The 25,662-nt window shown below is 46.4% G+C and overlaps 2 protein-coding genes across 4 annotated transcripts in view; one reads left to right on the top strand and one right to left on the bottom strand.

The window, feature by feature from the left end:
* TNFRSF13C (TNF receptor superfamily member 13C) overlaps positions 1 to 25,662 on the top strand; it is a 328,540-nt gene that overhangs the window by 31,645 nt on the left and 271,233 nt on the right. The window lies entirely within an intron of this gene.
* SREBF2 (sterol regulatory element binding transcription factor 2) overlaps positions 1 to 25,662 on the bottom strand; it is a 70,680-nt gene that overhangs the window by 5,881 nt on the left and 39,137 nt on the right. For all 3 annotated transcript variants that reach the window (XM_007523428.2, XM_060189051.1, XM_060189052.1), the window contains 10 exons: positions 24,030 to 24,144; positions 23,645 to 23,826; positions 19,835 to 20,027; positions 19,165 to 19,346; positions 16,811 to 17,078; positions 13,608 to 13,777; positions 6,754 to 6,922; positions 5,098 to 5,215; positions 2,651 to 2,760; positions 2,217 to 2,349 (listed from right to left, as the gene is read on the bottom strand). In XM_007523428.2, the coding sequence (XP_007523490.1) occupies positions 2,217 to 2,349; positions 2,651 to 2,760; positions 5,098 to 5,215; positions 6,754 to 6,922; positions 13,608 to 13,777; positions 16,811 to 17,078; positions 19,165 to 19,346; positions 19,835 to 20,027; positions 23,645 to 23,826; positions 24,030 to 24,144 (1,640 nt within the window). The remainder of the gene's footprint in view (positions 1 to 2,216; positions 2,350 to 2,650; positions 2,761 to 5,097; positions 5,216 to 6,753; positions 6,923 to 13,607; positions 13,778 to 16,810; positions 17,079 to 19,164; positions 19,347 to 19,834; positions 20,028 to 23,644; positions 23,827 to 24,029; positions 24,145 to 25,662) is intronic.

The raw sequence follows: 25,662 nt of genomic DNA, 5'->3' as shown, positions 1-25,662 counted from the left end.
TATAAAAAAGAAAGTCACACCGTGGCAGAGATCTGGAGAGAGCAGGTGCAGCTATAAGAAGAAGCAGGGCTGCAGGTAGGGACAGTATGTGTGAGGGCCTGGAAGCCTAGTGTCAACAGGGGCCTTTCCCTGGACACCTACTCTTGCCGTGTCCCAATGTCCTTACACCGTTTCACTAGCCGGCCTCTGGTGCTATCCTCCTGTCCTGTCCTGCCTGCTACATCTGAGAAGCCTCTAGCTGTCCACTGGGCAAACTCTTTGTCTACTTTGTGACACCAGCTCTGTTTATAGTAAGTTTTCCTCATTGTACTCTGTGTGGACTCCAACAGGAGGGCAAAACTCTCCACAGGAGAGCATGCCTAGGGATGGCATATTGCCTACTTGCTACAACTGTAACTTGTTCATTGCTGCTGCCCAAAGCACCAGCTGGTGCCAAGCAAGCCCTCAGTCATGTATTTGTTAAAGGAAAAGTACAAGTGTGGAAAGGGTGTGACTGGGAGAGGGTGTGACCAAAGTGAAGGGATCAGAGACCCAGGACTGCCACCTAAGAAGCTACCTAAACTAGTTTGTGCCTTAGCCTTCTCACCTATCAAGCAGCCACAGTACCACTCGATAGTACTAACGGTGACTAACAGTGCTGCCCTGATATTTACGCCTTCTGTCTAAGGGGTCAGTCTCCCAGAAACAGGTGAAACCTTGCTTCCCTTACAGGGTACATCAGGAAAGAAAGGAGAGGGGGTGGCTAGGGCAGGACCCTAAAGTATCATTACCCTGAAAGAGAAAAGAAGTCCAGGGTAGGGAGCCGGGCGGTAGCGCAGCGGGTTAAGTGCATGTGGTGCAAAGCGCAAGGACCGGTGTAAGGATCCCGGTTTGAGCCCCCGGCTCCCCACCTGCAGGGGAGTCCCTTCATAGGCAGTGAAGCAGGTCTGCAGGTGTCTATCTTTCTCTCCCCCTCTCTGTCTTCACCTCCTCTCTCCATTTCTCTCTGTCCTATCCAACAAGACATCAACAACAATAATAACTACAACAACAATAAAAACAAGGGCAACAAAAAGGAAATAAATAAATATTAAAAAAAAAAAAAGTCCAGGGTAACTCAATCCGCAGCAGAAGAATGCATGCAGAGGGTTTCAGCTTTACGCTGGGGCTGTTCCTAGAGTGAGTTAACATTAGACAATTACCCAGCAAACCTGGTTTCCTCTGGTGGGCTGGCTGGTAACAACATACCCAGGTTTGGGCACTTAAAAAGGGGTTATTTAATGAAACCAGGACTTCAGAATTCCTTTCTGGCTCCTGTTTGGACCGGTTTCTCTCAGCTCCCTCCTGCTCGGGTCTACTGAGGGGAAATGCTATAGTTTGGCTATGAGGGTTGGGCTTTGTGAAGTCTTTCTACCTTGGAGCAATTTGCAATTTTTCTTGACTGGCAGATGTCAGAGTCACTCAGACCCAGTCAGAAATAGCCAGCGTGTCCCTGTCACTACTACTCATACTTATAGGCATGAATCCCCAGAGAGGAATGTCAAAAGCTCTTCGACTATGCCTTGTGCTAAAAGCTGTTTTAATGATAGGGCTGAAGGTGGGTAGAGGGGAGTGAAAAGAAACTGGATATGTTGCTGGCACAGGGGGACCGTTGGGCCCTCAAAAGCCTTCTGCTGGCTGTGAGCCAGGTCCACACTGCCTGAAGATACTGGGAGCCATGTTCTGACACAGGTGGGCTCACACAAAGGTACAGATGACAAACGGATTTCTCTGTGGGACCCGCTTCCTCCCTCACACTATGAATGTATTTCTCAGGCTATGCATACAAAGTTAGAATATCAAGTACACTTAAGTTTAAATTTCATATTCTGGCTAAGTGCTACCAATTAGAATTCCACAGGGTATTTAAATAGGTAAACGATCATATTATTTGTTATCGGCCAGCAGACCCTGACCTAAACCTGACAGGCACCCAGACCCGCTCTCTTCTGGGCATACTCACCTTTGGGGTTCCTGTAGAGTATGGATGGGGAACCTTTTCTCTGCTAAGGGCCATCTGGACATTTATAACATCATTCGTAGGTCATAAAAATGATCAATTTAAAATCAGCACTTAATGTTGCTATGGAAGAAGCTCTGGCTGTCTTGGCAGGGCCAAACCATGTGATCTTTGCGGCCCTATGTTCCCCACCCTTGCTATAGAGACGCAAGAAAATGTTCCGGGGGAAGTTACGCACTCAGTCACTTCCAGGGCCTTGGGGACACGCTCTACTTCGGTAAAATGGGTGCGCACAGCCACATCATCTCCCTGGAGCCAGCTGACAGCCATAGCAATGGCTGAAGTCCACCACCGACAGATGACATCTGGACCTGCAGGGAAGCAGCAGCAGCATTACTCCAGCACCACAGCAGCCAGCCCTGCAGTGCTCCCCAGGCGGCAGCCGCTTCCACAGGCACACGCCTCTCTGCTGAGCTGTCTGTCTCCCACATGGTTCCAGTGGCAGCACCAGTCACGTGACCTTCTAACATGTCCACACACACACACACACACACACACACACACACACACACACACACACACACACACACGGCCTAAATGGAGAAGAAACGTCTGACAAAGATGTAAGATGGAACATTCTAAAATCCATGGAGCTTCCCATAAGATGTTTACCGAGGGCTGACTTGAGGATGGAGCTGCTGGAGAAGGGTGGAGTCACAATCCCCACAGAGTCCACAAAAGAATTAAGTAGTTTCAGGTACTCCAGGGCACTAGAGAATTCACTGAAAAGGAAAGAAAGGGTGTCAACTACAAAAACAAACAAACAAACCTGTATACAGGATCCTCCTGTTGGACTGCAAGTTTACTTTCCACCCCCACGACCTGGTGGAAACCTCTGGCCCCTCTTCCCGTCACGCCGTGTGTGCCCTCAGCCCTGCCACCCACACCACTCTCTCTCCACGGGCCTGCCTGCTGAGCAGGTCTCTGGTTGTTCCTGACACTCCTGCTGCAAGGATGGCCTTTTCCTTCACTCCCTAAACGCTGACTCTACCCCCCGAGGCCCAGTTTAAATGTCACCTCCTGGTAGCTTTCTGACCTCAGCAGAAGCGCCCTCCTTCCCACTCAAGTATAGACCTGGGCCTCAAACAAAAACCAACTTGGGGGCCGGGTGGTGGCAGACATGGTTGAGCACACGTTACAATGTGCAAGGACCGGGGTTCAAGCCCCCAATCCCCACCTGCAGGGGAAAAGCTTTCATGAGTGGTGAAGCAGTGCTGTAGGTGTCTCTCTGTCTCCCTCTCTATCACCCCCTTCCTCTCAATTTCTAGCTGTCTCTATCAATCAATAAATAAAGATTTTTAAAAAAATTACAAAAGCTGGCTTAGCAAAGCCCGCACATGAGTTCTAGTTGAAACAGTTGTTAGCTTAATAATCACTGTACTGTATAGTCAATGATTTGTTTGGCTCTGTATGTTAACTCTTTTTTCAGCCACCAGGTTCCAGATGCTATCATGATGCCAAATGGACTTGCCTGGGCAGACAACCCCACCAATATGTCCTGGAGCCCTACCCCACTAAGGAAAGAGAGAAACAGGCTGGGAGTATGGATCAATCTGCCAACACCCATGTTCAGAGGGGAAGCAATTACAGAAGCCAGACCTCCCACCTTCTGCACCCCATAATGACTCTGGGTCCATACTCTCAGAGGGATAAAGACTAGGAAATCTTTCAGGGGAGGGAGTGGGATACAGAGTTCTGGTGGTGGGAATTGTGTGGAGTTGTACCCCTCTCTCTTATTCTATGGTTTTTTCAGTGTTTCCTTTTTTTTTTACTTCTTTAAAAAAATATTTATTTATTCCCTTTTGTTGCCCTTGTTTATTTTTTATTGTTGTAGTTATTATTGTTGTTGTTATTGATGTCATTGTTTTGGATAGGACAGAGAGAAATGGAGAGGAGGGAAAGACAAAGAGGGGGAGAGATAGACAGACACCTGCAGACCTGCTTCACTGTCTGTGAAGCGACTCCCCTGCAGGTGGGGAGCTGGGGTCTTGAACTGGGATCTTTACGCCGGTCCTTGGCTTTGCGCCACGTGCGCTTAACCCACTGCAATACTGCCTAACTCCCATCAGTGTTTCCTTTTTATAAATAATTTTTAAAAAAAATACTGTACTAGAAAATTACTGTACTAAAAAAATTTTACTGCACTAAAAATTAGTGTAAATTACTGTACTGTAATAGAATGCAATGCCTTCCTGTGAAGGCAGACTGCTTAGTAACTGGGTGAGCATCAGGGACTTTGTCTCAACATACCCAGGTAGAGGCATCTCTCTGCCTTCTGCTGAGCCCTGCACCTGCCATGCTTATCTCCCAATACCTCAGAAAGTAAAAAAAAAAAAAAGAATAAAATTCCTGGGGGCCAGGTGGTGATGCACCTGGTTAAGTGTACACATTACAGCGTACAAGGTCCTAGGTTCAAACCTCTGGTCCCCACTTGTAAGAGGAAAGCTTCCCAAGTGGTGAAACAAGGCTGCAGGTGACTCTGCCTCTTTCCCTACCTTTGTTTCCCCTCTCAATTTCTCTATTTTTATCCAATAATCAATAATAATAGTGAATAAAAATATTTAGAAAAAAAGAATCAAATTCCTGATCTGCTCTAAGAACTGACACTTGGTCAAGAGACTGGTACAGGGTGGGGTAGACAGCATAATGGTTATGTAAAGAGACTCTCATGCCTGAGGCTCCAAAGTCCCAGGTTCAATCCCCCGCACCACCATAAGCCAGAGCTGCGCAGTGCTCTGGTGTTTCTCTGTGTGTGTCTCTTTCTCTCTCTGCATCTCTCAAAAATAAAATTAATAAAAAAAAATTTTTTTAAGAGATTGGCATAAAAGGGAGGAGGGGGAGGGGAAGGAGGAGGAGGAGAAGAAAAAAGGCAAAGTGACACTCTTACACTACACTAAGAATGGGGGAAGGGGGGAGAGCTGAGGACAGAGAGCTCTCCCTGGGGCTTCCAGATTTGAGAAATAGACACTTCTCAAACCATTAGACTTCCCTCAGGTGCTACACTAGGGCTTGTCTCCTAAGAATGTGAGCTGAGGCAAGGGGAGATCTGGGAAAGCTACCAGCTCTCTTCTTCTTGGTCTCCAGCCTTCTTCTTGGGCTGAGGCTTCACCAAGGATTCCACAGCTTGCTCCAACAGGTTTCTGCAGAAGGCCTGGTGGACCTGGGCAATGGGGTCAGCTGAAAAAGTGGAGAAAGACCAGAAGGGTTAAAAGAGCCCTGATGTACGGTGGTAGTACAAACCTTGCTAGAAAACAGAAAAGTGGCAGACAGGCAGGCTGGCAGGCAGTGACCCCAAGTTTCAGAGGTTCCTTCTCCCTGGGGCCCAGGAAGACAAGGCCTTGATGTGGCATGTAAGAACCTGCTTCTGTTTCCTACAGCCTTGTCATGGGATCTGCGGTCAGTAAGGGACTGGCGGAGGTCATTAAACAAAGGGCCTTGAGAGTGATGCTTCTGAGAGCTGAGTCCCTCCCACTGGGCACAAAGAGTGCCGCCAGTTCGTTTTCTTCTCTCATACACACATTTAATTTGGCAAGGATAGGAGGCGGGAGGTTTAGGAACACGTCCTGGGTGACAAGGCCAGGAACGGACGGGAATCTGCACGTTGAAAAGCCAGCGGTAGTCTAAGATGTTGACAAAGCAGACAGTGGGAGCAGGCTTTGATAGAAGGGAATCAGAAGTGTTCTTGCTGCTGCCCTGTCCTTCAGTACTGCAATATACCTTTTTAAAAAAAATTTATTTATTTAATTTTTAAAAAATAATTTATTTATTAATGGGAAAGGTAGGAGAGAGAGAAAGAACCAGACATTACTCTGGTACATGTGCTGCCTGGGATTGAACTCAGGAACTCATGCTTGAGAATCTAGTGCCTTAGCCACTGCACCACCTCCCAGACCACTTGTATTTATTTTCTTTTTGTTGTCCTTTTTATTGTTGTAGTTATTATTGTTGTTATCGATGTCGTCGTCGTTGGATAGGACAGAGAAAAATGGAGAGAGGAGGGGAAGACAGAGGGGGAGAGAAAGATAGACACCTGCAGACCTGCTTCACCGTCTGTGATGCGACTCCCCTGCAGGTGGGGAGCCGGAGGCTGGAACTGGGATCCTTGAGCTGGTCCTTGTGCTTTGCACTACGTGGGCTTAAACTGCTTTGCTACCACCCGACTCCCGCAACATACCATTTTAATGTTGAGCAATAGCTTGTTTTTTTTCCTAAAGGACAATGGACCTGCCCCATGTCTATATACTAGTAGAATACACCTCAACTCCTAGTGTAGAGGGGGCAAGGCAGCAGAAAGCCACTGGCTGTTTAAGTCTGAGTCAACCCTTACCAGCCGTTACTGCTCCAAGGCTAACCAAGTCGACTCTAATCACTGTCAAACACCAAAGACAGCAAACCAGCATGTCCTTCCAATGCCTGGAGCCCCATCCTGCCACCACTCTGAGCACTTGATGACTGCCTGTCGCCTAATGTTTCCTAACTGCTCTGTGCATGTCTGTTTGCTTTCCAAGGAGACAGAAGCCAGCAAATAGCAACTCCACACATCCTTTGTCTCTAGAGCACTCAGAACAAGGGCAAGAAAGCATATAATCAGTGGAAGGAAGGCTTCCAATGTCAGAGGGAGGGGAGTTACAAAGCCAGCTTGGTCAGTGAGTAAGGTCTAGGTGTCCCTGGGAAGACCTGTCTCTGCACGTCTGGGGCTGCATGTGGATTCTTACCTGGGTTCCTCTGGGCACAGTACAGACTTTCCTTGGCAGCCAACTTCACTGACCAGCTTCGTTCCATGAAAAACTTTTGGCCCAGGGGGTGGCAGAGCCAGCGCAAGGAGTCTGGGACAGAGCTGCGCTCAGGGCCACACAGGCTCTGGGCTCGACTGAGGAAGTAGCTCTGTGGAAAACAAGGATCAGAGGTGATATTCGAGTCAGGGTGCAGGCTGTGTGTGCTACCACCTCTCAGGCCACTCATCTGACCTTTTTTTCCCCTCCAGTGTTATCACTGGGGCTCGGTGTTGGCAAGACAAATCCACTGCTCCTGGTGGCCATCTTTTTTCTACTGTTGTTGTTGCTGTTGGATAGGACAGAGAGAGATCGAGAGGAGAAGAAACAGAGGGTGAGAGAAAGACACCTGCAGACTCCAAATGGGATCCTTGTGCCAGCTGGTCCTTGTGCTTCACCCAGTGCGCCACCTCATCTGATTGGTCTCTTAGAGTAATAGAATGCAGGCATGTGTGCATGTGAGGTGCCTTTCCCCAAGGCTGGCATTGCTAGGACTTTGCCCAGAACCTCCAGATACCCTTGCACAATCCCTAGATGTGACCCTGACATCGGGAAAGACCAAGACTCTGAAAGCCTATGTGCTGGACAACCAAAGAGTCAGCAGATGAGATTCCTGGGCCTCCTCTGCTTTCCAGGATAGTATCACTCCAGGGCACCACCAACAATTATGGGACAGTGCTGCACCCCCTCCATCATTTTCTGAGTGAGGCTATTTTTATTCTAGAAGCCATGGTGACTTCTATCCCTTAAAACACTTGATACAGGTCAAGCTGAATAAGGAGCGAAGCAGATAAAGTTGAGGGGAAGAAGTAGAAGATCAGAAGAAGGGAGACCAGAGGAGAGACTGTCGTATGCTTTACATTGGTTTGTTCTAGCCCTCCCCCGCCAAGAGAATTGGATCAGTCCTATTAATTTCGTGGGCCTGCTTGGCCCCGCCCCAAGGAACCCCAGGAGAGGGTTCCTGAGTTGGAGAGTGCCAGAGTTCCTGAGTTCCTGAGTTCAAGAGTTTCAGGGTTACAGAGTAAGAGAGAGTTCCAGTGTGCCAGAGTTTCAGAGGGTTCCCGAGTACGAGAGTTCGAGAGTTCCTGAGTTCCAGAGTAGAGTTCCAGAGTTCCAGAGTTGGAGAGTTCCTGAGTTCAAGAGTAAGAGAGAGAGTGTCTGTGCCGCCGCAAAGAGACAGCAGAGTTCTGTTTGGTGATTAGTTTGTCTTAGTTTATGAATCGTTGTTCCTGAATAAAGAAATACAGCTTCCCTGCCCAGCCGTTGTCTCCGCGTCTCTGTTACCCGCCGTGAAGGAAGCCAGCCCGGCCGGCAAGAGCCTTACAAATTTTAACAACAAGAGACTGCTAGGACACACAGTCTGACCTTAGCCTTCACACTTCTGTCCCTGCTGTCATATGGAGGATAGCTGTCTCCTCACTGGGTTCATCCTGATGCTTCTGACCTTTACAGGGCTCTCAACAGTCATCTGCTAATATAATGGTTCTTAAGACTTGAATGCCAGGGTCTGACCAAAATGCCACTCCAAGGACATGAAAGGAAAGGACTTCCTGGGGAAGATGGATCTGGAGACAGCTTCCTGAATCTGAGGGGGGGGGGGGAATGGATCTGGAGACAGCTTCCTGAATCTGAGGGGGGGGGAATGGATCTGGAGACAGCTTCCTGAATCTGAGGGGGGGGGATGGATCTGGAGACAGCTTCCTGAATCTTGGGGGGGGGATGGATCTGGAGACAGCTTCCTGAATCTGAGGGGGGGGAGATGGATCTGGAGACAGCTTCCTGAATCTGGGGGGGTGGGGGGTGGATCTGGAGACAGCTTCCTGAATCTGGGGGGGGGGATGGATCTGGAGACAGCTTCCTGAATCTGAGGGGGGATAGATCTGGAGACAGCTTCCTGAATCTGAGGGGGGGGGGGGTGGATCTGGAGACAGCTTCCTGAATCTGGGGGGGGGGGATGGATCTGGAGACAGCTTCCTGAATCTGGGGGGGGGGGGAGAGATGGATCTAGAGACAGCTTCCTGAATCTGAGGGGGGGGATGGATCTGGAGACAGCTTCCTGAATCTGGGGGGGGATGGATCTGGAGACAGCTTCCTGAATCTGAGGGGGGGGGGTGGAGGGGGAGGGAGAGCGAGCACATGACCTAGCTAGGTTGTTCTCCAGCTGACCATGTACTTAGGGGTAGGGTGGGCTCTTGCACCTGCATCTCTAATCTCTGGGCTGGTGGCACTCACACACAGCCTTTTCTTCCCCTCAATGACACTTAACTGAAAAAGGCACCATAGAATCTTATGGAATCTCATGAGTATCTCCTTTCCTCTGGAAGGAAAGAAAATGCTCACAGATTTTGACCTTGTAACTGAGATGTCAAGAGAGGAGTCGTGAGCCAAGACAGAAAGGAGGCTGGGGCTAGGTGGTAGCAGAGGCCACTGGGAAGACCTGAAGTGAGAATTTTTTCCCTTTTATCAGAGCACTGCTTAAGGTGGCATGGAGGATTGACCTGGGTCCTCTGAGCCTCAGGCATGAGTCTTATTGTATAACCATTATGCTATCTCCCCAGTTCTCTTCCTCATCTTCTTTTTAAATATTTATTATTAACCAGAAAGAAAGAAGAGAGGAGATAGAACCAGAGCATCACTCTAGAACATGTGATGCTAGGGATCAAACTCCAACCTCATGCTTGAGAGCCCCACACTTTATCCACTGTATTAACTCCTGGGCTGCAAATCAGTTGGCTCAACTCTCTCTCTGGAGAGCATAATCCTGATAAGGAGGCCTGTTGCTTGTTAGAGGGAAATCAAGGACCATAGGTCCCTCAGAAAGACCTAGAAGTCCCCAATAGAAGCAGAAATAAAGTCTAGTTAGATTCTGTTGCAACTAGAAACCAGAGATGTTTAGAAAATCATTAAGTCAAAATACATTTTTTAAGCTTAATTCTAAAAAGAAAAGAGAGAAAAAAAACTCTAGTTATAATGACTCAGTGGGAGCAGGAGTTTGGAGATCTGAACTAATAACAAATATAAATCTTGGAGAATAGTCATTTACAGTGTAGCTTCTTATAAGGAAAATTGAGAGAATAACTTGTTTTCCTTTTTATTTTCTTGCTATTAGCCCCTCCCCCATGGTAATTTCCCTAAATTTTATAGATACTAGAATTCACTGAAGCCCGAGAGCCCAAGAGCCACCTCTTATGAGTCCCCATAACTCATTTGCTAATTGCAGAATGGAGACACTTTGATAGGAAACCTGTAACTGTTTACACGCTAAGGTATGCCCTGTACCCAGGGGTCAGTTCCAACTCCAAGTGTGAGCCCACTCTCTGGTTTTTTTAATACATAGGCTGAGTCTTTGATATGTTGACTCTCTCAAAAGCCTAGACCAGGGAGAACAGAAGCAACTGGTGGCACAGCTATATACAAGATGCTGGGTATCATACAGCAAACCCTAACAAGGGGACTTTTCAAAGTTAACCCAATTACCAAATAATGTGATAACAATAACTATCCATTGTCTTCTTGAACCCTAAGACAGCAGGAATCTCACATTTCCACTATAGAGCCTATATTTCCCCCAGTCCTAGAACCTTAGGGTGGGGCCCACCTTCCTGCATGCTTCTCCCAATTCATATCAAGTAATATTGCATCTGCCGATCGCAACCTAATCAACACAACGAGTACCACCCCAGCATGTTTCACTTCAGACTGTACCCAGAGACTTCAGGTGTGGAATGACAACCCTTCAGCTTCATTACTCAGGTGAGACCTTTCCTTTCGTAATATTCTCTAATTCCATTCCAGGTGTTCCACTCCCCAACAGTCCCCAAACCTAGATATAGACCAGGTCCCCTGAGATACAGCATATGTTCACACGTGTCCATAAACCAGGGAAAAATATACACCTGAAAGCAGAAGTAAACAAAAGTCTGCAGAGAGTACCCCCCCAACACTTCATCTGCACTATTCCAGCCTTTAGGTCCATGATTGTTGAACAAATTTGTTTGGCTTTGTATGTTAACTCTCTTTTCAGCCACCAGGTTCTGATGCCAGCATGATGCCAACCAGACTTCCCTGGACTGACGACCCCACCAATGTGTCCTGGAGCTCTGCTTCCCCAGAGCCCCACCCTACTAGGGAAAGAGAGAGGCAGACTGGGAGTATGGATCGACCAGTCAACGCCCATGTTCAGCGGGGAAGCAATTACAGAAGCCAGACCTTCCACCTTCTGCAACCCTCAATGACCCTGGGTCCATGCTCCCAGAGGGATAGAGAATGGGAAAGCTATCAGGGGAGGGGATGGGATATGGAGACTGGGGTGGGAATTGTGTGGAGTTGTATCCCTCCTATCCTATGGTTTTGTTAATGTCTCCTTTCTTAAAAAAAAAAAAAAAAAAATTAAAAATTTAAAAAATAGGGGCCACGAGGGTCGGCGGTAGCACAGCGGGTTAAGCACGAATCGCAAGGACCGGGAGTAAGGAACCCGGCTCGAGCCCTGGCTCCCCACCTGCAGGGGGCTCCCTTCACAAGCGGTGAAGCCGGTCTGCAGGTGTCTGTCTTTCTCTCCCCCTCTCTGTCTTCCCCTCCTCTCTCCATTTCTCTCTATCCTATCCAACAACGACGACAACAACAGTAACTACAACAAAAGCAACAAAAGGGAAAATAAATAATAATAAAAAAAAAATTTAAAAAGGGTCCGGGTGGTGGCGCACTTGGTTGAGTGCATGTTATAGTGCACAAGGACCCAGGTTCGAGTCCTCGCTCCCACCTGCATGGGAAGGCTTCACGAGTACTTTAGTAGGGCTGCAGGTGTCTCTCTGTCTCTCTCCCTCTCTCTCCCCCTTCTCTCTCAATTTCTGGCTATCTCTATCTTATAAATAAAGATAATAATTAAAAAAAATAAAAAATAAAAATTAAAAATGTTCTACTTCTTATCTTAGTTGTGCTTATGTGAGTGATTTCACCTTGTGAAAATTCAGTTTTCTTTTGTAACCAAGGTTATTGCTGGATTTCTATACCTGTAAACTCCTCCAACCTGATGCACTTTAAAAAACTGTTTTAGGGGGCTGAGTGGTAGCACAGAGGATTAAGTGCATATGGTGCAAAGCTCAAGGGCCAGCTTAAGGATCCCGGTTCTAGCCCCCAGCTCCCCACCTGCAGGGCTTTGCTTCGCAAGCGGTGAAGCAGGTCTACAGGTGTCTATCTTTCTCTCCCTGTCTCTGTCTTCCCCTTCTCTCTCCATTTCTCTGTCCTATCCAATAACAACAACAGCTATGACAACAATACAATAACAACTACAACAAGCACAACAAGGGCAACAAAATGGGAAAAATAGCTTCTAGGAGCAGTGGATTTGTAGTGTAGGCACCGAGCCCCAGAAATAACTCTGAAGGAAAAAACAAAACAAAACATAACAAACAAACAAAAAAAAACCTGTTTCAGAGAGTGAGAGACAGAAGGAGAGACACCACAATACCACTCTACCACGAACGAAACTTCCTCTGCACAGGCAAATGCTCCCACATAGTGCATGGGGCGCAAATCTTGGTCTTCAAGCATGGTGACATGTGCTCTACTGGGTGGATCATTTCCTGGTACTCCAACTTCATCAATTTATAATAATATGTGTGCGGTGTTTGAACATATATATATAATATTTTGACAAAATAAGTATCTTCAAAACACTTCTTTTTGGAGAAGCTGTATGTTTGATAGCATCCGCCCAAAGCCAGAGGTAAAACAAGGGGTCCAGGCTGGTCATTACCTCTTATGCTCACTCTATACTCCTCTTGCCAAGAAAGCCCACCTTGACTCCCTGAGACTGTGTCTCAACAGGCCCATATCCTGTTGTCCTGAAGGTTCTATCATTATCTGGGTTCCCTCTTGGACTATATTCTCTGCAGGGAAAGGACAAATGTCCCAAATCACCACATTTCCCCTGTAGTAGTGTCTGGTCTAGAACGAATAGTGACAAGGCTTCAGGAATTTAGGAGAAGGGTTAAGACTTAGAAGTTACACTGGGCTTTCTGTCTCTCAGTCCCCAAGATTACTGTAACCTGCTGGAGGAAAACCTACTGATGCTGCCATAAGGTAGCTTCCTGTTCCTTCTTAGTCCATCAACCCCATACGTGAGGAGGAAACAAATGTGGAGATGCAGTTTTTCTGTTCTGATCATAGCTGACATATTCAGCAACTACCCAAAGTGGGCACTGAATAAAACACTTTGTTTTTGCTGGGGTAAGACTATCTTAGGTCAGCAGACATTGTGAACTTGTTGGTAACAAGGATGCTGAATTACACAATTGTGAATTCCCATAGCTGGCTGCATGCCTAGCATACTGGAGGTATCTCTTAATAGGAAGTGCCAGACTGTCCTGGCTGACCTGAGCTCCACCCAGATGTGTGATGATTTTTTTTTTTTTTTACCATGTCTGGATCCACAGTGCTGTGAACACAAAGGACCCAATAAATAATTTTTGAGGGCATAAAAGAACTAGAAGATTCCAAGCACTTTTATGACCAGCTGAAGAGCCAAAGATTCCATAACTGTATAACTCCCTCAACTATCGTCCCCTCTACATCAATGAATCAATCATCATACCTCAGGTCACCAAAATCTGCTTGAGCTGCTGTGGGTCATGGGGGGAACTCAAGTTCACTGTGGTACTTATGAAATGACCCACTGAATGGCTATCTCTCCAGGTAGATAGCACATGGGGCCAGGGCTATACTTACTTTTCCATTTCAGTTCTTGACAAGGAAAGATACTGGGGGAAGATTTGCAGAGGGAAAGAAGAGACACTCACCGCTAGAAAGCCCAGTCTGCCTCTGCACCGAGTCTGGAGCCCCATGGCAGCAGTCAGGTGGATCTCAACCAGTGTGCTGGGTGGGATTTTCTCCTCAGCACATTCAGCCAGGTTCACAGCGCACAAAGCCATGTGTACTTCTGAACAGGCGGATCCCGCAGGAAGCTTCCCTGTGGTGGGCAGAAGCATGAATGTTGATGCCCCAAACTGAGTGTTTTCTTGCTTTCTTCTAGCATAATTAAAGCAACAGAAGAATCTAGGTCCCCAAGCTGTGTGGGTCATATAGTTCTATGCAAGACACCAGGCCCTGTTGTATAATAGCTGTGTGTTTCTTCCCACTTCATAGGTTGCTGGGGCCAAGAAAATGCACACGTAGCTCTGTAGAAAAGGGAGTTAAGGTTGCCAGCTGCTGTGCAGGACTTGGCTGAAGGCACTGCACCGTTCTCCAAAACAGCAGAAAGCTAATGTTGTGTTGTGTCTCCAAACACTGCTAAGATATGTAACGCTACACTTAAAGAAATGATAGGAGTAAAACAAAGAGATGTAAGGCATAGCATGGGGTCATAACCAATACTATGGTGCTGTAAATTTGAAAACTGTTCAGAGAAGATGGCAAACTGTGGCTGGGGAGGTGGTTTCATGGTAAAGCACAGATTTGCATATGTGGGGTTCTAAGTTCAATCCCTAGCCAAGTTATGCTCTTGTTCTTTCTTTTAGTGAGCAAATCGATCTTTTAAAATAATAGTTTTTTTAAGAAGCCAGGAGATAGCTCATCTGGCCGAGTGCCTATTTTACAATGTCTGAGGGCCCAGGTTTAAGTCCTCAGCTACCACACGGGAACACCAAGCAAATGGGAAGCTTTAGAAGCGGTAGAATATCTTTTTTTCACCTTTTATTTAGAGCAGTGAAATCCCAATGATGTGAAGCCCCAACAAGGAAAAAATTATACATATATTTAAAAGAATTATTTATTTTCATGGGTGCTAGAGAGATGAGAGCACTGCTCAGCTCTGGCACATGGTGGTGCTGGGGATCGGACTAGGACCTCAGAGTTCCATGCTCTACCACTGTGGCACCTCTCGGGTCACTGTCTAGCCTTTTTTAAAAAAAATTGAGCCAGGGCTTTATGCATGCGCAATTTCACTGCTGGTAGGCACTTTTTCATTCTTTTATCTCAGATAGTCAGAAGGGAAAGGGGAAGAAGAGACACCACAGTACTAATACCTTGACATTCTGTGTGGTGCCAGGGCTCCAGCTCAGGTTATGTACGCGGTAATGCATGCACCCTACTTGGTGAGCTAACTTCCAGCTCATGTCTAACCTAATTTTATCCCCCCTCAAACACACTCCCATTGGGGATTCATTGTACCTGGCTAATTTTTTGTTATTTTTTTTTTAAAGAGTTGTTTTTTTAAATATTTATTTTATTTATTTATTCCCTTTTGTTGCCCTTGTTGTTTATTGTTGTAGTTATTATTGTTGTTGTCGTTGTTGGGTAGGACAGAGAGAAATGGAGAGAGGAGGGGAAGACAGAGAGGAGGAGAGAAAGAGACCTGTAGACCTGCTTCACTGCCTGTGAAGCGACTCCCCTGCAGGTGGGGAGCCGGGGTTTGAACTGGGATCCTTACGCCGGTCCTTGTACTTTGCGCCACCTGCGCTTAACCCGCTGCGCTACAGCCCGACTCCCTTGGCTAATTTTTTAAAGACTTACAAAGAAGCAGAGGGTAGGGGAGACAATATGTTTACTTGAATGACTTTTATAACCAAGGCCCCACAGTCCCAGAATCAATTCCTAGTGCCACTATAAGCCCAAGTGGAGTAGTGCTCTGATAGGAAAAGAAGAGAGAAAAGGAAAGAAAAAAAAAAAAGGCACACACACACACACACACACACACACACACACACACACACACACACACACACACACACAATGGCACCAAAGCTTCCTCTAAGGCAGTGGGAGCCAGACTTGAACCTGGGTTAATTACATAGTAAAGAATGAGTTTACTATCCAGATAATCTATTTTCTTGGCCCCAATTCATTTTTAATTTTATTTATTTATTTATTCCCTTTTGTTGCTCTTGTTGTTTTATTGTTGTAGTTATTATTATTGTTGTTGGATAGAACAGAGAGAAATGGAGAGAGGAGGGGAAGACAGAGGGGGAGAGAAAGACACCTGCAGACCTGCTTCACCACTTGTGAACGGACTCCCATGCAGGTGGGGAACCAGGGCTCGAACTGGGATCCTTACTCCGGTCCTTGTGCTTTGCACCACCTGCGCTTAACCCGCTGCGCTACCGCCTGACTCCCGACTCCCCTTAGCTCCAATTCTTTTTTTTTTTTTTTTTTTTCCTCCAGGGTTATTGCTGGGCTCGGTGCCTGCACCATGAATCCACCGCTCCTGGAGGCCATTTTTCCCCCTTTTTGTTGCCCTAGTTGTTGCAGCCTCGTTGCGGTTATTATTGCCATTGTTGATGCTGTTTTTGTTGTTGGATAGGACAGAGAGAAATGGAGAGAGGAGGGAAAGACAGAGAGAGGGGGAGAGAAAGACAGACACCTGCAGACCTGCTTCACCGCCCGTGAAGCGACTCCCCTGCAGGTGGGGAGCCGGGGGCTCGAACCGGGATCCTTACGCCGGTCCCTGCGCTTTGTGCCACGTGCGCTTAACCCATTGCGCCACCGCCCGACCCCCCTCTTAGCTCCAATTCTAACCATTCTTAAAGAGCAGTATAAAAGGTGGCCTGGGGGAGTCGTAGGGAGTGTGTATTGTAGTCTTTAAGCCAAACATTTAAAGATATGTCATATTGTGAGGATCACGCAGTAGCAGTGAAGCAGGTCTGCAGGTGTCTTATCTTTCTCTCCCCCTCTTGTCTCCTCCTCTCTCTATTTCTCTCTATCTTATCTAACAACGACATCAATAACGACAACAATAACTACAACAATAAAAACACAAGGGCAACAAAAAGGGAAAATAAATATTTAAAATAAATAAATAAAGGTGGCCTGGGAGGTGGAGCAACAGACAAGAGATCCTGACTCGCAGGCATGCAATCCTAATTTGCAAGCATGCCACAGTGCTACTCTGGCTTCTCTACTTATCAAGTTTTAAAAAATTAAGAAAGAAAGCAGTATAGAGGGGACTTCAAACCACACAATGAGGAGACAGCCTGAGGAATAGCCAGGCAGCTGTGGCCCCTGTCACCTGTGATGTGCAGCTGGTGCAGCCTGTGATAGGCCAGGGCTGCATCGCGGGCGCTGATCTTGGCTTCATCCTCAAAGCCTGCGGCAGTGGCTCGCCAGCGCTGGAAGACTTTCTTGAGCAGCCAGCGCACCAGGCGCAGTTTCTGCAGGCTGTAGCGGATGATGTTCCAGGAGAGGCTGCAGGCCAGGTCCAGCCGGGAGGTGGGGAGTGCCCGGCCCAGCACCGACAGGCAGGTTTGTAGGTTGGCGGCAGCAGCTGCAAAATCCCCCTAAAAAGCAGCAAGACAATGTAATATTCACTGACCTTCCTGTGACTTTTTACTTGTTTTAGTTTTGTCTTCACTGGTGGCTCAGAGCCTTAAACTTGGGAACCTGAAATAAACTCTCTTTTCCCTCATCTTGCACTGAGTGAACACCTGTCTTTATTTCCTGCACTGTTAGAGAAAATTGGACTACTCCGCGGGGAAAGTGAATGGCAGTGTTCTGAGATGGCACTATTTTTCCCCTTTTGTTTCCAGGGTTGTCGCTGGGGCTCAGTGCCTACACTGTGAGTGAATTCGTGGCTCCCAGTGGACATTTTTTCCTTTCCTCCCCACCCATCCATTTTACTGGATAGAACAGAGAGAAACTGAGAGGAAAAGGGGAGATAAAAAGAGACACCTGCAGACCTGCTTCACCACTCATGAAGTGTCCCTGCTGCAGGAGGGGGAGCAGGAGCTTGAAACCCATGTCCTTACACGCATCCTTGCACACAGTACTACATGTGCTTAACTGGGTGCACCACTGCCCGACTCCTGAGATGGCACAATCTAAGCCAGAAATACCGTGTCTAGATTCTAAAGGAGGTGGGGCTTCCCCCTGTCCCTCCTTGATTCCTCTTCTGGGATTTCCCACACTGGCTGGCTATTCCCAAGGTCTGGGATTTGGTTATCTGGTCTCTCCCAATTTAACAATCCAACCTTGCCTGCACCTGCAGCTGGCAGGCAGTTTTCCTTACACTTGATTCTGATCTACCTCAGCCCCATGGTCTACCTTCTGGCAGCTTCTCATTCTACAAGGTGCTGACAACATTTCAAAACTATGTTGTAAGACTTAGTGCCTGCTGCATCATCTGCCTTCCTCATCTAACTATAAGCCAGTGTCACTTTCCTTCTATTTTATATCTCAGCTGTTTCTTGAATTCATAACTTTCTCTTCAAATTCCAGGTTCTTGCCATCTCTCACCTGGCCCATTTCCTTTTGCACTGGGGCTCTGTGTCTATGCAATTCCATCATTCCAACTGACACCCCCCAATTCAGACAGACAAAGTAAGGGAGTGAGATAGAGGGGGAGAAAGAGATGACAGCACTGCTTTACCACTCATGAAGCTCCCTCTGGTACTATGCATGATGTTTCCATGTGGTGTCAGGGGTTTGAACCTGGGTCCTCGTGTTTGGTAAGAGTGTGCACTCTACCAGACGAGTAATCTCCTGCCCTGCCCTATGTCCTGAACTGTTTCAAGGGTCCCCTAACTGGCTTTTGTGCATGTCCTGTCTCCCTCCTCTACCTACCAGAATGACATTTATATTTTACCAACCCAAACCTGCCTCCAGGATATTTACCCTGGGATGCTCTTCTCAAGAGGTAGACCCCCAACAACTACATCTGTATTCCAGTAGCCACTGCCCCAGGTTTGGCTCACAGGTTCAGGTTGGCCAGATTCTCTGTCTGCAGCTTGTAGGAGGGAGAGAGGACATGTTTTACTGACACTGAGGAATGCTCTAGCTCTTGAACCTCCTGAGACATGCATGTTTAACCCTTGCCTCAGTACCGTGAGGTACCTAGAATTCTTTGTACAAATTCACTCTCTTTTGTTCATTTCAAAAAGAAAGTTTAAGCTAATTTTCCTGCTCAGATAGATACCCTCCTGTTCTCTAGATAATAGGGTGAGAAGCTCTAGATCAGTTATTAGTCAAAGATTTCTCCAGTTGGACCCTGACTACACTACAAGTCTTAGCTCTCATTTATCTGATAGGCCCCATACTTCAGACATAGCCATCAACCTGCTGATCCCCAATATCCCATCTACCAACACACTTAGAAGACCTGCCATGTCTGTCTGAAGCTCGAGTGCCCTACTCAAGCCCAAGAGTCCCTTAGTCAGAAGATACCGCTTTCAACCCAAGCTCCACAGCAATGTATCCTTCCTGTCACACCAGACAACTGGCTACCTTGTGTCCATGGGATTAACTGCACCCACTGCTCTGTGACTAGGGGTAGAGTCCCTGGCTCCTCTCAACCCTAAAAGCATGCACAGCAGAACTACTGTGCAAGTTGAAGGATTATCTGCTGGACTTGGGAGGAGGAGTGCTCACCCTAGCGAGGTCCAGGTCGGCCTGCTTCCGGTGCCTCCAGAAGGTGACTGAAGAGCGTGAGTGTGGCCGGATCACTGGCTCCCCATGAACCAACAGCTTCACAAAGACACTCAGGACCACCACACCATTTACCAGCCACAGGAGGAGTGTTGGCATCATCCAGTTAAACCAGCCTCCAGAACCTAAGGGAGAGAGAGCATCCTACAGCTGAGATATGAGGCAGGCACTCCTGGGGCAGCCTGGGAGACTGCGGGCACCTGACTGACCCCAGCATTGTGACAGGAAAAGGGAAGGTCTTCCCCCCTCGTTTCAGAACAAAGGGCAGTGAGATTTCTCCATTTAGTAACAAATATAAATTATCCCAGACTACAGGCAAATTATGGACAATTCTATAATCTAAACAGAAATCTTGTAGCCTTTGTCACTGTGGAGCCAAGTGCTAGAAAATTGGTTAATGAAGGAAAGAGGGGTATGCTGCTGGTTTCTTGACTGACAAAAACCATCTGATCTTTTAAAAGGTGCTCCCATCCCCATCCTCAGATAATTAAAACAGCAGAGGTTCCTAATTTGTTTTGCTTCCTCTGATGAACTTGGATTTGTCCTGTCATTTCCAAAATGTGGCTTATTCCAGTCCCTGCTAGAAGCAATTAAGAGCGGGTCCTCTGCCTACCTGATTCGAGTGATAGTATGCTGCGCCCAGAGCCTGAGTATGCGTGCTGGTCAGAGTCGTGGGCCCCACCCCATTGCAGCAAGGCCGTCAGGGGGTTAAAAGACAAACACAGGAAGGTGAGGAAACACAGCAGGATTCGAGAGCGGTCCACCATGCCCAGTGCTACAGGAGGAGAATCCGGCTCATCTTTGACCTTCAAAACATGACCGCAAGGTTGGAATGAACCTTCTTATATAGTATATGAGAAAATAGTAAGAATGAAACTCAAGACCATTAAGTCAAACAGAAATATAGCTGGGTGAGAACTAAGAAGCCGCCAGACTACTTGCTCTCTCGCCTCGGAAGGATCCTTTCTGAGAACAAAAGTGGCTAGCTCTACTTTTAAAATATAGCTCCCAATGCAACCAGTGCCACCATAACACGTTTCACTTTGGACTGTATCCAGAAGTGCCAAACCCGAGATGTCAACCCTCTAATCCAATAATCGGTGAGACCTTTCCTAACAAATGGGACTCCCTGGTTACCTTTCAAATAGCGTGTATCCTACTGAAGTTACAGAACCTAGATATAGACCAGGGCCTAAAGGACAAGGTACATGTGCATTTGTATCCGTAAGTTAGGGCATAATGTATACCTCCAAGTAAAAGTGCTCAATAGTCTGCAATGAAGAGACTTAAGAGCCAGTAAGTGCAGCAAACAAACAGAAAGACCTAAAGAAAACACCATAAAGTACTTAATCAAATATTTACTGTTTAGGCCTAGATACTCTCCTCTCCTACCCCTTACTTCACCTTTCCTCAAACATTTCAGGTCTAACATCATCAAATAAAGAAAAGACTACAAAAGCTGGATACAGGCAAGAGACTGGCACACTTTAATGATGGGCTTTCTGGTCAATACCAGGCTACCCCATCACCTGGGGCTCTGGTCAGGGAATCCTTGGATTCCCACATAAATATGCTGTGCCTAGACCTCTAATAGATCTCCCTCTTCACCATCAATGGCCACGTACATTAGGAACACCATCATAACCCCCTTTATGGGCCTCTCTAGGACCTTACCCTCACTGTAGAGCAGCAATGGTAGGGACTGCCCCAATCTTCAAAGGGAGGCTGGGTCAACCTACTCTGCCACTCGAGGAAGACTGGTCTTGAAATAAGTGCAGCCTAGAATGTTCCTAGCTGTGACCATGGACTGCAAGCTCAGACTGACAGGGACTCAGAGGTTACACAGGTTCCTTTGCTAAATATGAATAGACAAGGGCCCTAGGTCAGATCGATGAGGTTTACAGTTAATGGTATTTATATACTTCCCTCATATTTGGGAGCTACTCTCTGCCCTAATCCAGCTTTCTATTATCAACTGACACCATCTTCCCAGACAATATTTTTAGTTCACCTGAATATTAGTTATTGGGCTGAGGCAAAAGTTACTAAAGTCATGAGCACCTTGGAATGTAACTAAAACAGACTTCTTTCCACACAAAGACCCCTAGTTTCAGCTGCTCTATTCTTATCTTTGGGTTCCTGATTATTAAACAATTTGTCCTGCTTTTTATCTTACCGCCTTTCAGTCACCAAGTTGCAGGCACTACCATGACACCATCCTGACTTTCCTGGGCAGATGACCTCACCAATGTGTCCTGGAACCTCACCTCTCCAGAGCCCTACCCACTAGGGAAAGACAGAAACAGGTTGGGGGTATGGATCATCCTGCCAATGTCCATGTCCAGCAGAGAAACAATTAAAGAAGCCAGACCTTCCACCTTCTGCATTCTATAAAGAATTTTGGTCCAGGGGGGCCGAGCAGTAGCACGCTGGGTTAAGTGCACATAGTATGAAACACAGGACCCGTGCAAGGATACTGGTTCAAGCCTCTAGCTCCCCACCTGCAAAGTGGGTCACTTCACAAGTGGTGAAGCAGGTCTGCAGGTGTCTCTCTCTCTCTCTCTCTCTCCTTGCCCTCTCTCAATTTTTTTCTGTCCTATGGGGGGGCGGGGGAGGAAGGCCTCCAGGAGCAATGTATTCATAGTGCAGGCACTGAGCCCTAGCAATAATCCTAGAGAGGGGAAAAAAATTTTTGGTTCATACTCCTAGATGGATAAAGAATAGGGAGGCTTACAATGGAGGGGATGGGATATCAACTCTGCTGGTGGGAACTGTATGGAACTGTACCTCTGTTATCTTACAATCTTGTTCATCATTATGGAATCACTATCAAAAAGTTAATAAAAAAAATAAAAAGAAAGGAAGAGAAGGTAGCACCACAGGAAAAAATGGACAAATATATATATGGTTATTGAACGACCAATATCTGTGATGGTGGAAGAACTAGTGCAGTTTCCAATGAAGGAAATGAGAGCATGGAACTCTGGTGATGAGAGAGATGGGGAATTATACCCCTGTTTTATAAATTTGTAAATCAATTAAATAACTAATAAAAATGTTAAAAATTAAAAAAAAAAACCTCCATCACAAAAGGGAGCACATTGTATGATTATGTTTCTGGATAATTCCTCAAAAGGCTAACCTGAAGTGAGAGAAAACAGGCCATAGTTGGCTGAGTCTAGTGACGAAGATGTCAAACTACCTGTAAAGGTGCAAATGAGAGCTTTGCGGGTGGTAGAAAAGCTCTCTAGCATTACTAGAGTAAGAGTTACCTGACTGTGTGCACACGTTAAAACTCACTGGATAAGGAGCCTGGGAGGTGGTGCACTGAGTAAGGAACTAGACTTGGAAGTGTAAGGCTTGAAATTTGACCACTGACATGCCATGTGATGCTCTAGTTCTCTCTAAATCCCCCTTCTATCTTGTGCAAATACATAAATCTTAAAAAAGAAAAAAACAATCTCACAGTACAACAGGACCACACATTTCATTTTCTATATGCCCTAGGTTACCGAACAGAATCACACTTAAAAATTAAGCACCTATGCAGGTGGCGCAAAGCACAAGGACCAGCACAAGGATCCCGGTTCGAGCCCCCAGCTCCCCACCTGCAGGGGTGTCACTTCACAGGAGGTGAAGCAGGTCTGCAGGTGTCTGTCTATCTTTCTCTTCCCCTCCTCTCTCCATTTCTCTCTGTCCTATCCAACAACGACAACAACAGTGAAAAAACAACAAGGGCAACAAAAGGGAAAATAAATAAATAAATATTAAAAAATTATATATAAAAAAATTAAGTACCTGATACAGTAACCAGTCTGGTCAAAAACATTCACTAGAAGAAAACTTCATTCTTTTGGAGTAAAAAACTGCCAATGTCAAAACACACTACAGAGTCCCCAGTTGCCGCCACAGGTTTCCAGGAAGCTCATTAGGCCTCTTTTCACTAATTCCACTAAACAATTACCAGGGGTTTTCTTGGACCATTAGAGGTTGGAATGTTATCTGATTACAAACTGTTGTCATTTATGGAAGAGGACTCCGGAAGAAGCCTCATTCTAAACCAACTGATCCACCTCACAAGGAGGTCCTGCCAGGCCCATTATGAGTAGGGGAAGTAATGAGGTGCCTCCAGCAACTCCTCACACTGTGACAGCTGCTGTGTGCTTCCATTCTGGATTTGTTTTGTATTCCTCTCTGAGGGGCTCTTTCAGCGAGAAACAATTAAACTGAAGGAGCTGTGTCTAACCCACCCTCAAGTGCTTCCCTTTCTTTATTTTCCATGAACCGGGTAATCTCACAGAACTCCTGGCTTCTCCAGCCCAGACTCTCTGAACACCTGACCAGGTGTCCCATCTCTGGTCTCTCTACTAATTTAGGAGAGATGGGAGAGATCAGAGGCAAGGGGCTTTCAAAGCTCATTGACCTTTGCATCATCCAATAGAGGGCTTCCTGGTTCAGAGTCAATGGAGTAGGGAGAGAAGCCAGCTTGGGACCCTGAGTCAGAAGCTGGGGGGGACATCAGAAGGACATTCTGATTAAAGTCATCGATCTTCAAGTCCACTTCACTGTCCACCAGGCTGCCGAGGTCGATGCCCTTCAGAAGCTCTGCAAAGAAAAACCCACTCGGTGAACAGTCTGTTTTAGAGTTCTACCAGGGCCAGGCTGGGCAGGGAAATGAGGGCACTCTGACCCCTGCTCTTGCTCTACCCCTAAAAGGTACTTATACATACTGGGGGGCCCTCTTTCCGGCTTAGAATAGGACTTCTATAACTATAGGTCTGAGAACCCTCTTCAACAAGTAAACTCACTGCTTTTCTGATTAGCCAGTTTCAGCACCATGTTCTCTTGGCGGAGCTTGTGATTGACCTGCTGCAAGTATTTGATGTAGTCTATGGCCTTTCGCAGAACACCAGACTTGTGCATCTAGAAGGAAGATGGCAAAAATGCAGTAGAAGTAGCGCAAGCTACATGAGGAGAGCAGAGGCCTGAGTCTGAAGTGCCAGGTCAGATAATGAGCCTCCTACTGCCTGGCCATGCTACCCAGACAAGTTACTCAGTATCCCTGCACTTCACTTTCCCCTTTCTTCAAATGTGGCTAACAATAATCTGAGTCACATAGGCTTACAGTGAGGATTCAGTGAGATAACATGTATGAAGAACTTAGCTATGATCCTGCCACACTGTCATACTCTGTAAATAATATCAACTATTATTCCTACTTATTAGTAATCCTAGCACCAAAACTAAATGTAAAGAAAGCAAATGACAAAACCAGAGCAATGTTAGTTGATTGTTTTAAGTACAAGTATAATTGTACTGTCAGATTTGCAGGTTCTAAAAAAATAAACATTTTTCTTCAAAAGAGGTAAAACAATCTCCTACTTATCAGACGCTTGACCTTAGAATCCCTCACATTTCTCCTGAGTTAATAATAGGGAAGTTAAAGATAACTAAGTTCACTGTAAAGTAAGACATTAGAAGCTAATTTCCCACCAAAGTAAAAGACTCTGGGGTGGGAGGGTGGGGAGAATACAGGTCCAAAAAGGATGACAGATGACCTAGTGGGGGTTGTATTGTTTTATGGAAAACTGGGAAATGTTATGCATGTACAAACTATTGCATTTATTGTCAAATGTAAAACATTAATTTCCCAATAAAGAAATTAAAAAAAAAAAAAGCTAATTTCCTCTATGTTGTTCAGAGACCCAATTTCCATTTTTTTCTTTTCTTGAAGGTTAAAAAAAAAAAGATAGCTATTCTTTTTTTTTTTTTGCCTCCAGCGTTATTGCTGGGGCTCGATGCCTGCACCATGAACCCACTGCTCCTGAAGGCCACCTCTTCCCCTTTGTTACCCTGGTTGTTTTACCATTGTTGTGGTTATTACTATTGTTACTATTGGTGTTGTCATTGGATAGGACAGAGAGAAATGGAGAGAGGAGGGGAAGACAGAGATGGGGAGAGAAAGATAGATAACTGCAGACCTGCTTTACCGCCTGTGAAGCGATTCCCTTGCAGGTGGGGAGCCGGGGGCTCGAACCAGGATCCTTACGCTGGTCCCCGCACTTTGTGCCATGTGCACTCAACCCACTGTGCTACTGCCTGACCCTCTAAAGATAGCTATTCTATACACAAATACAAGCTAACAATGTCATGAACTGACCTTGAAGCACAGTCACTGTCACTGGTCCCTGGTAAGCAACAGGCATTTCTCTGCCTGTGACACTGTGGTTCAAAACGACTACAGAGCCAAGCCAAAAGTTCAGGCAGGTCACTGCCTTACCAATACCCATATTCTCCTTACTTTACTACTTTATATTCTTGAAAGACACCAAGATGCTTTAATAAACAGCAGCTCTATGGGGTCGGGCGGTAGCGCAGCGGGTTAAGTACACATGTGGCAAAGTGCAAGGACCTATGTAAGGATCCTGGTTTGAGCCCCAG

Source organism: Erinaceus europaeus, chromosome 4 (genome assembly GCF_950295315.1).
Source record: "Erinaceus europaeus chromosome 4, mEriEur2.1, whole genome shotgun sequence".
Taxonomy (NCBI): Eukaryota; Metazoa; Chordata; class Mammalia; order Eulipotyphla; family Erinaceidae; genus Erinaceus; species Erinaceus europaeus.
This window is presented reverse-complemented; position numbering and strand designations above follow the sequence as displayed.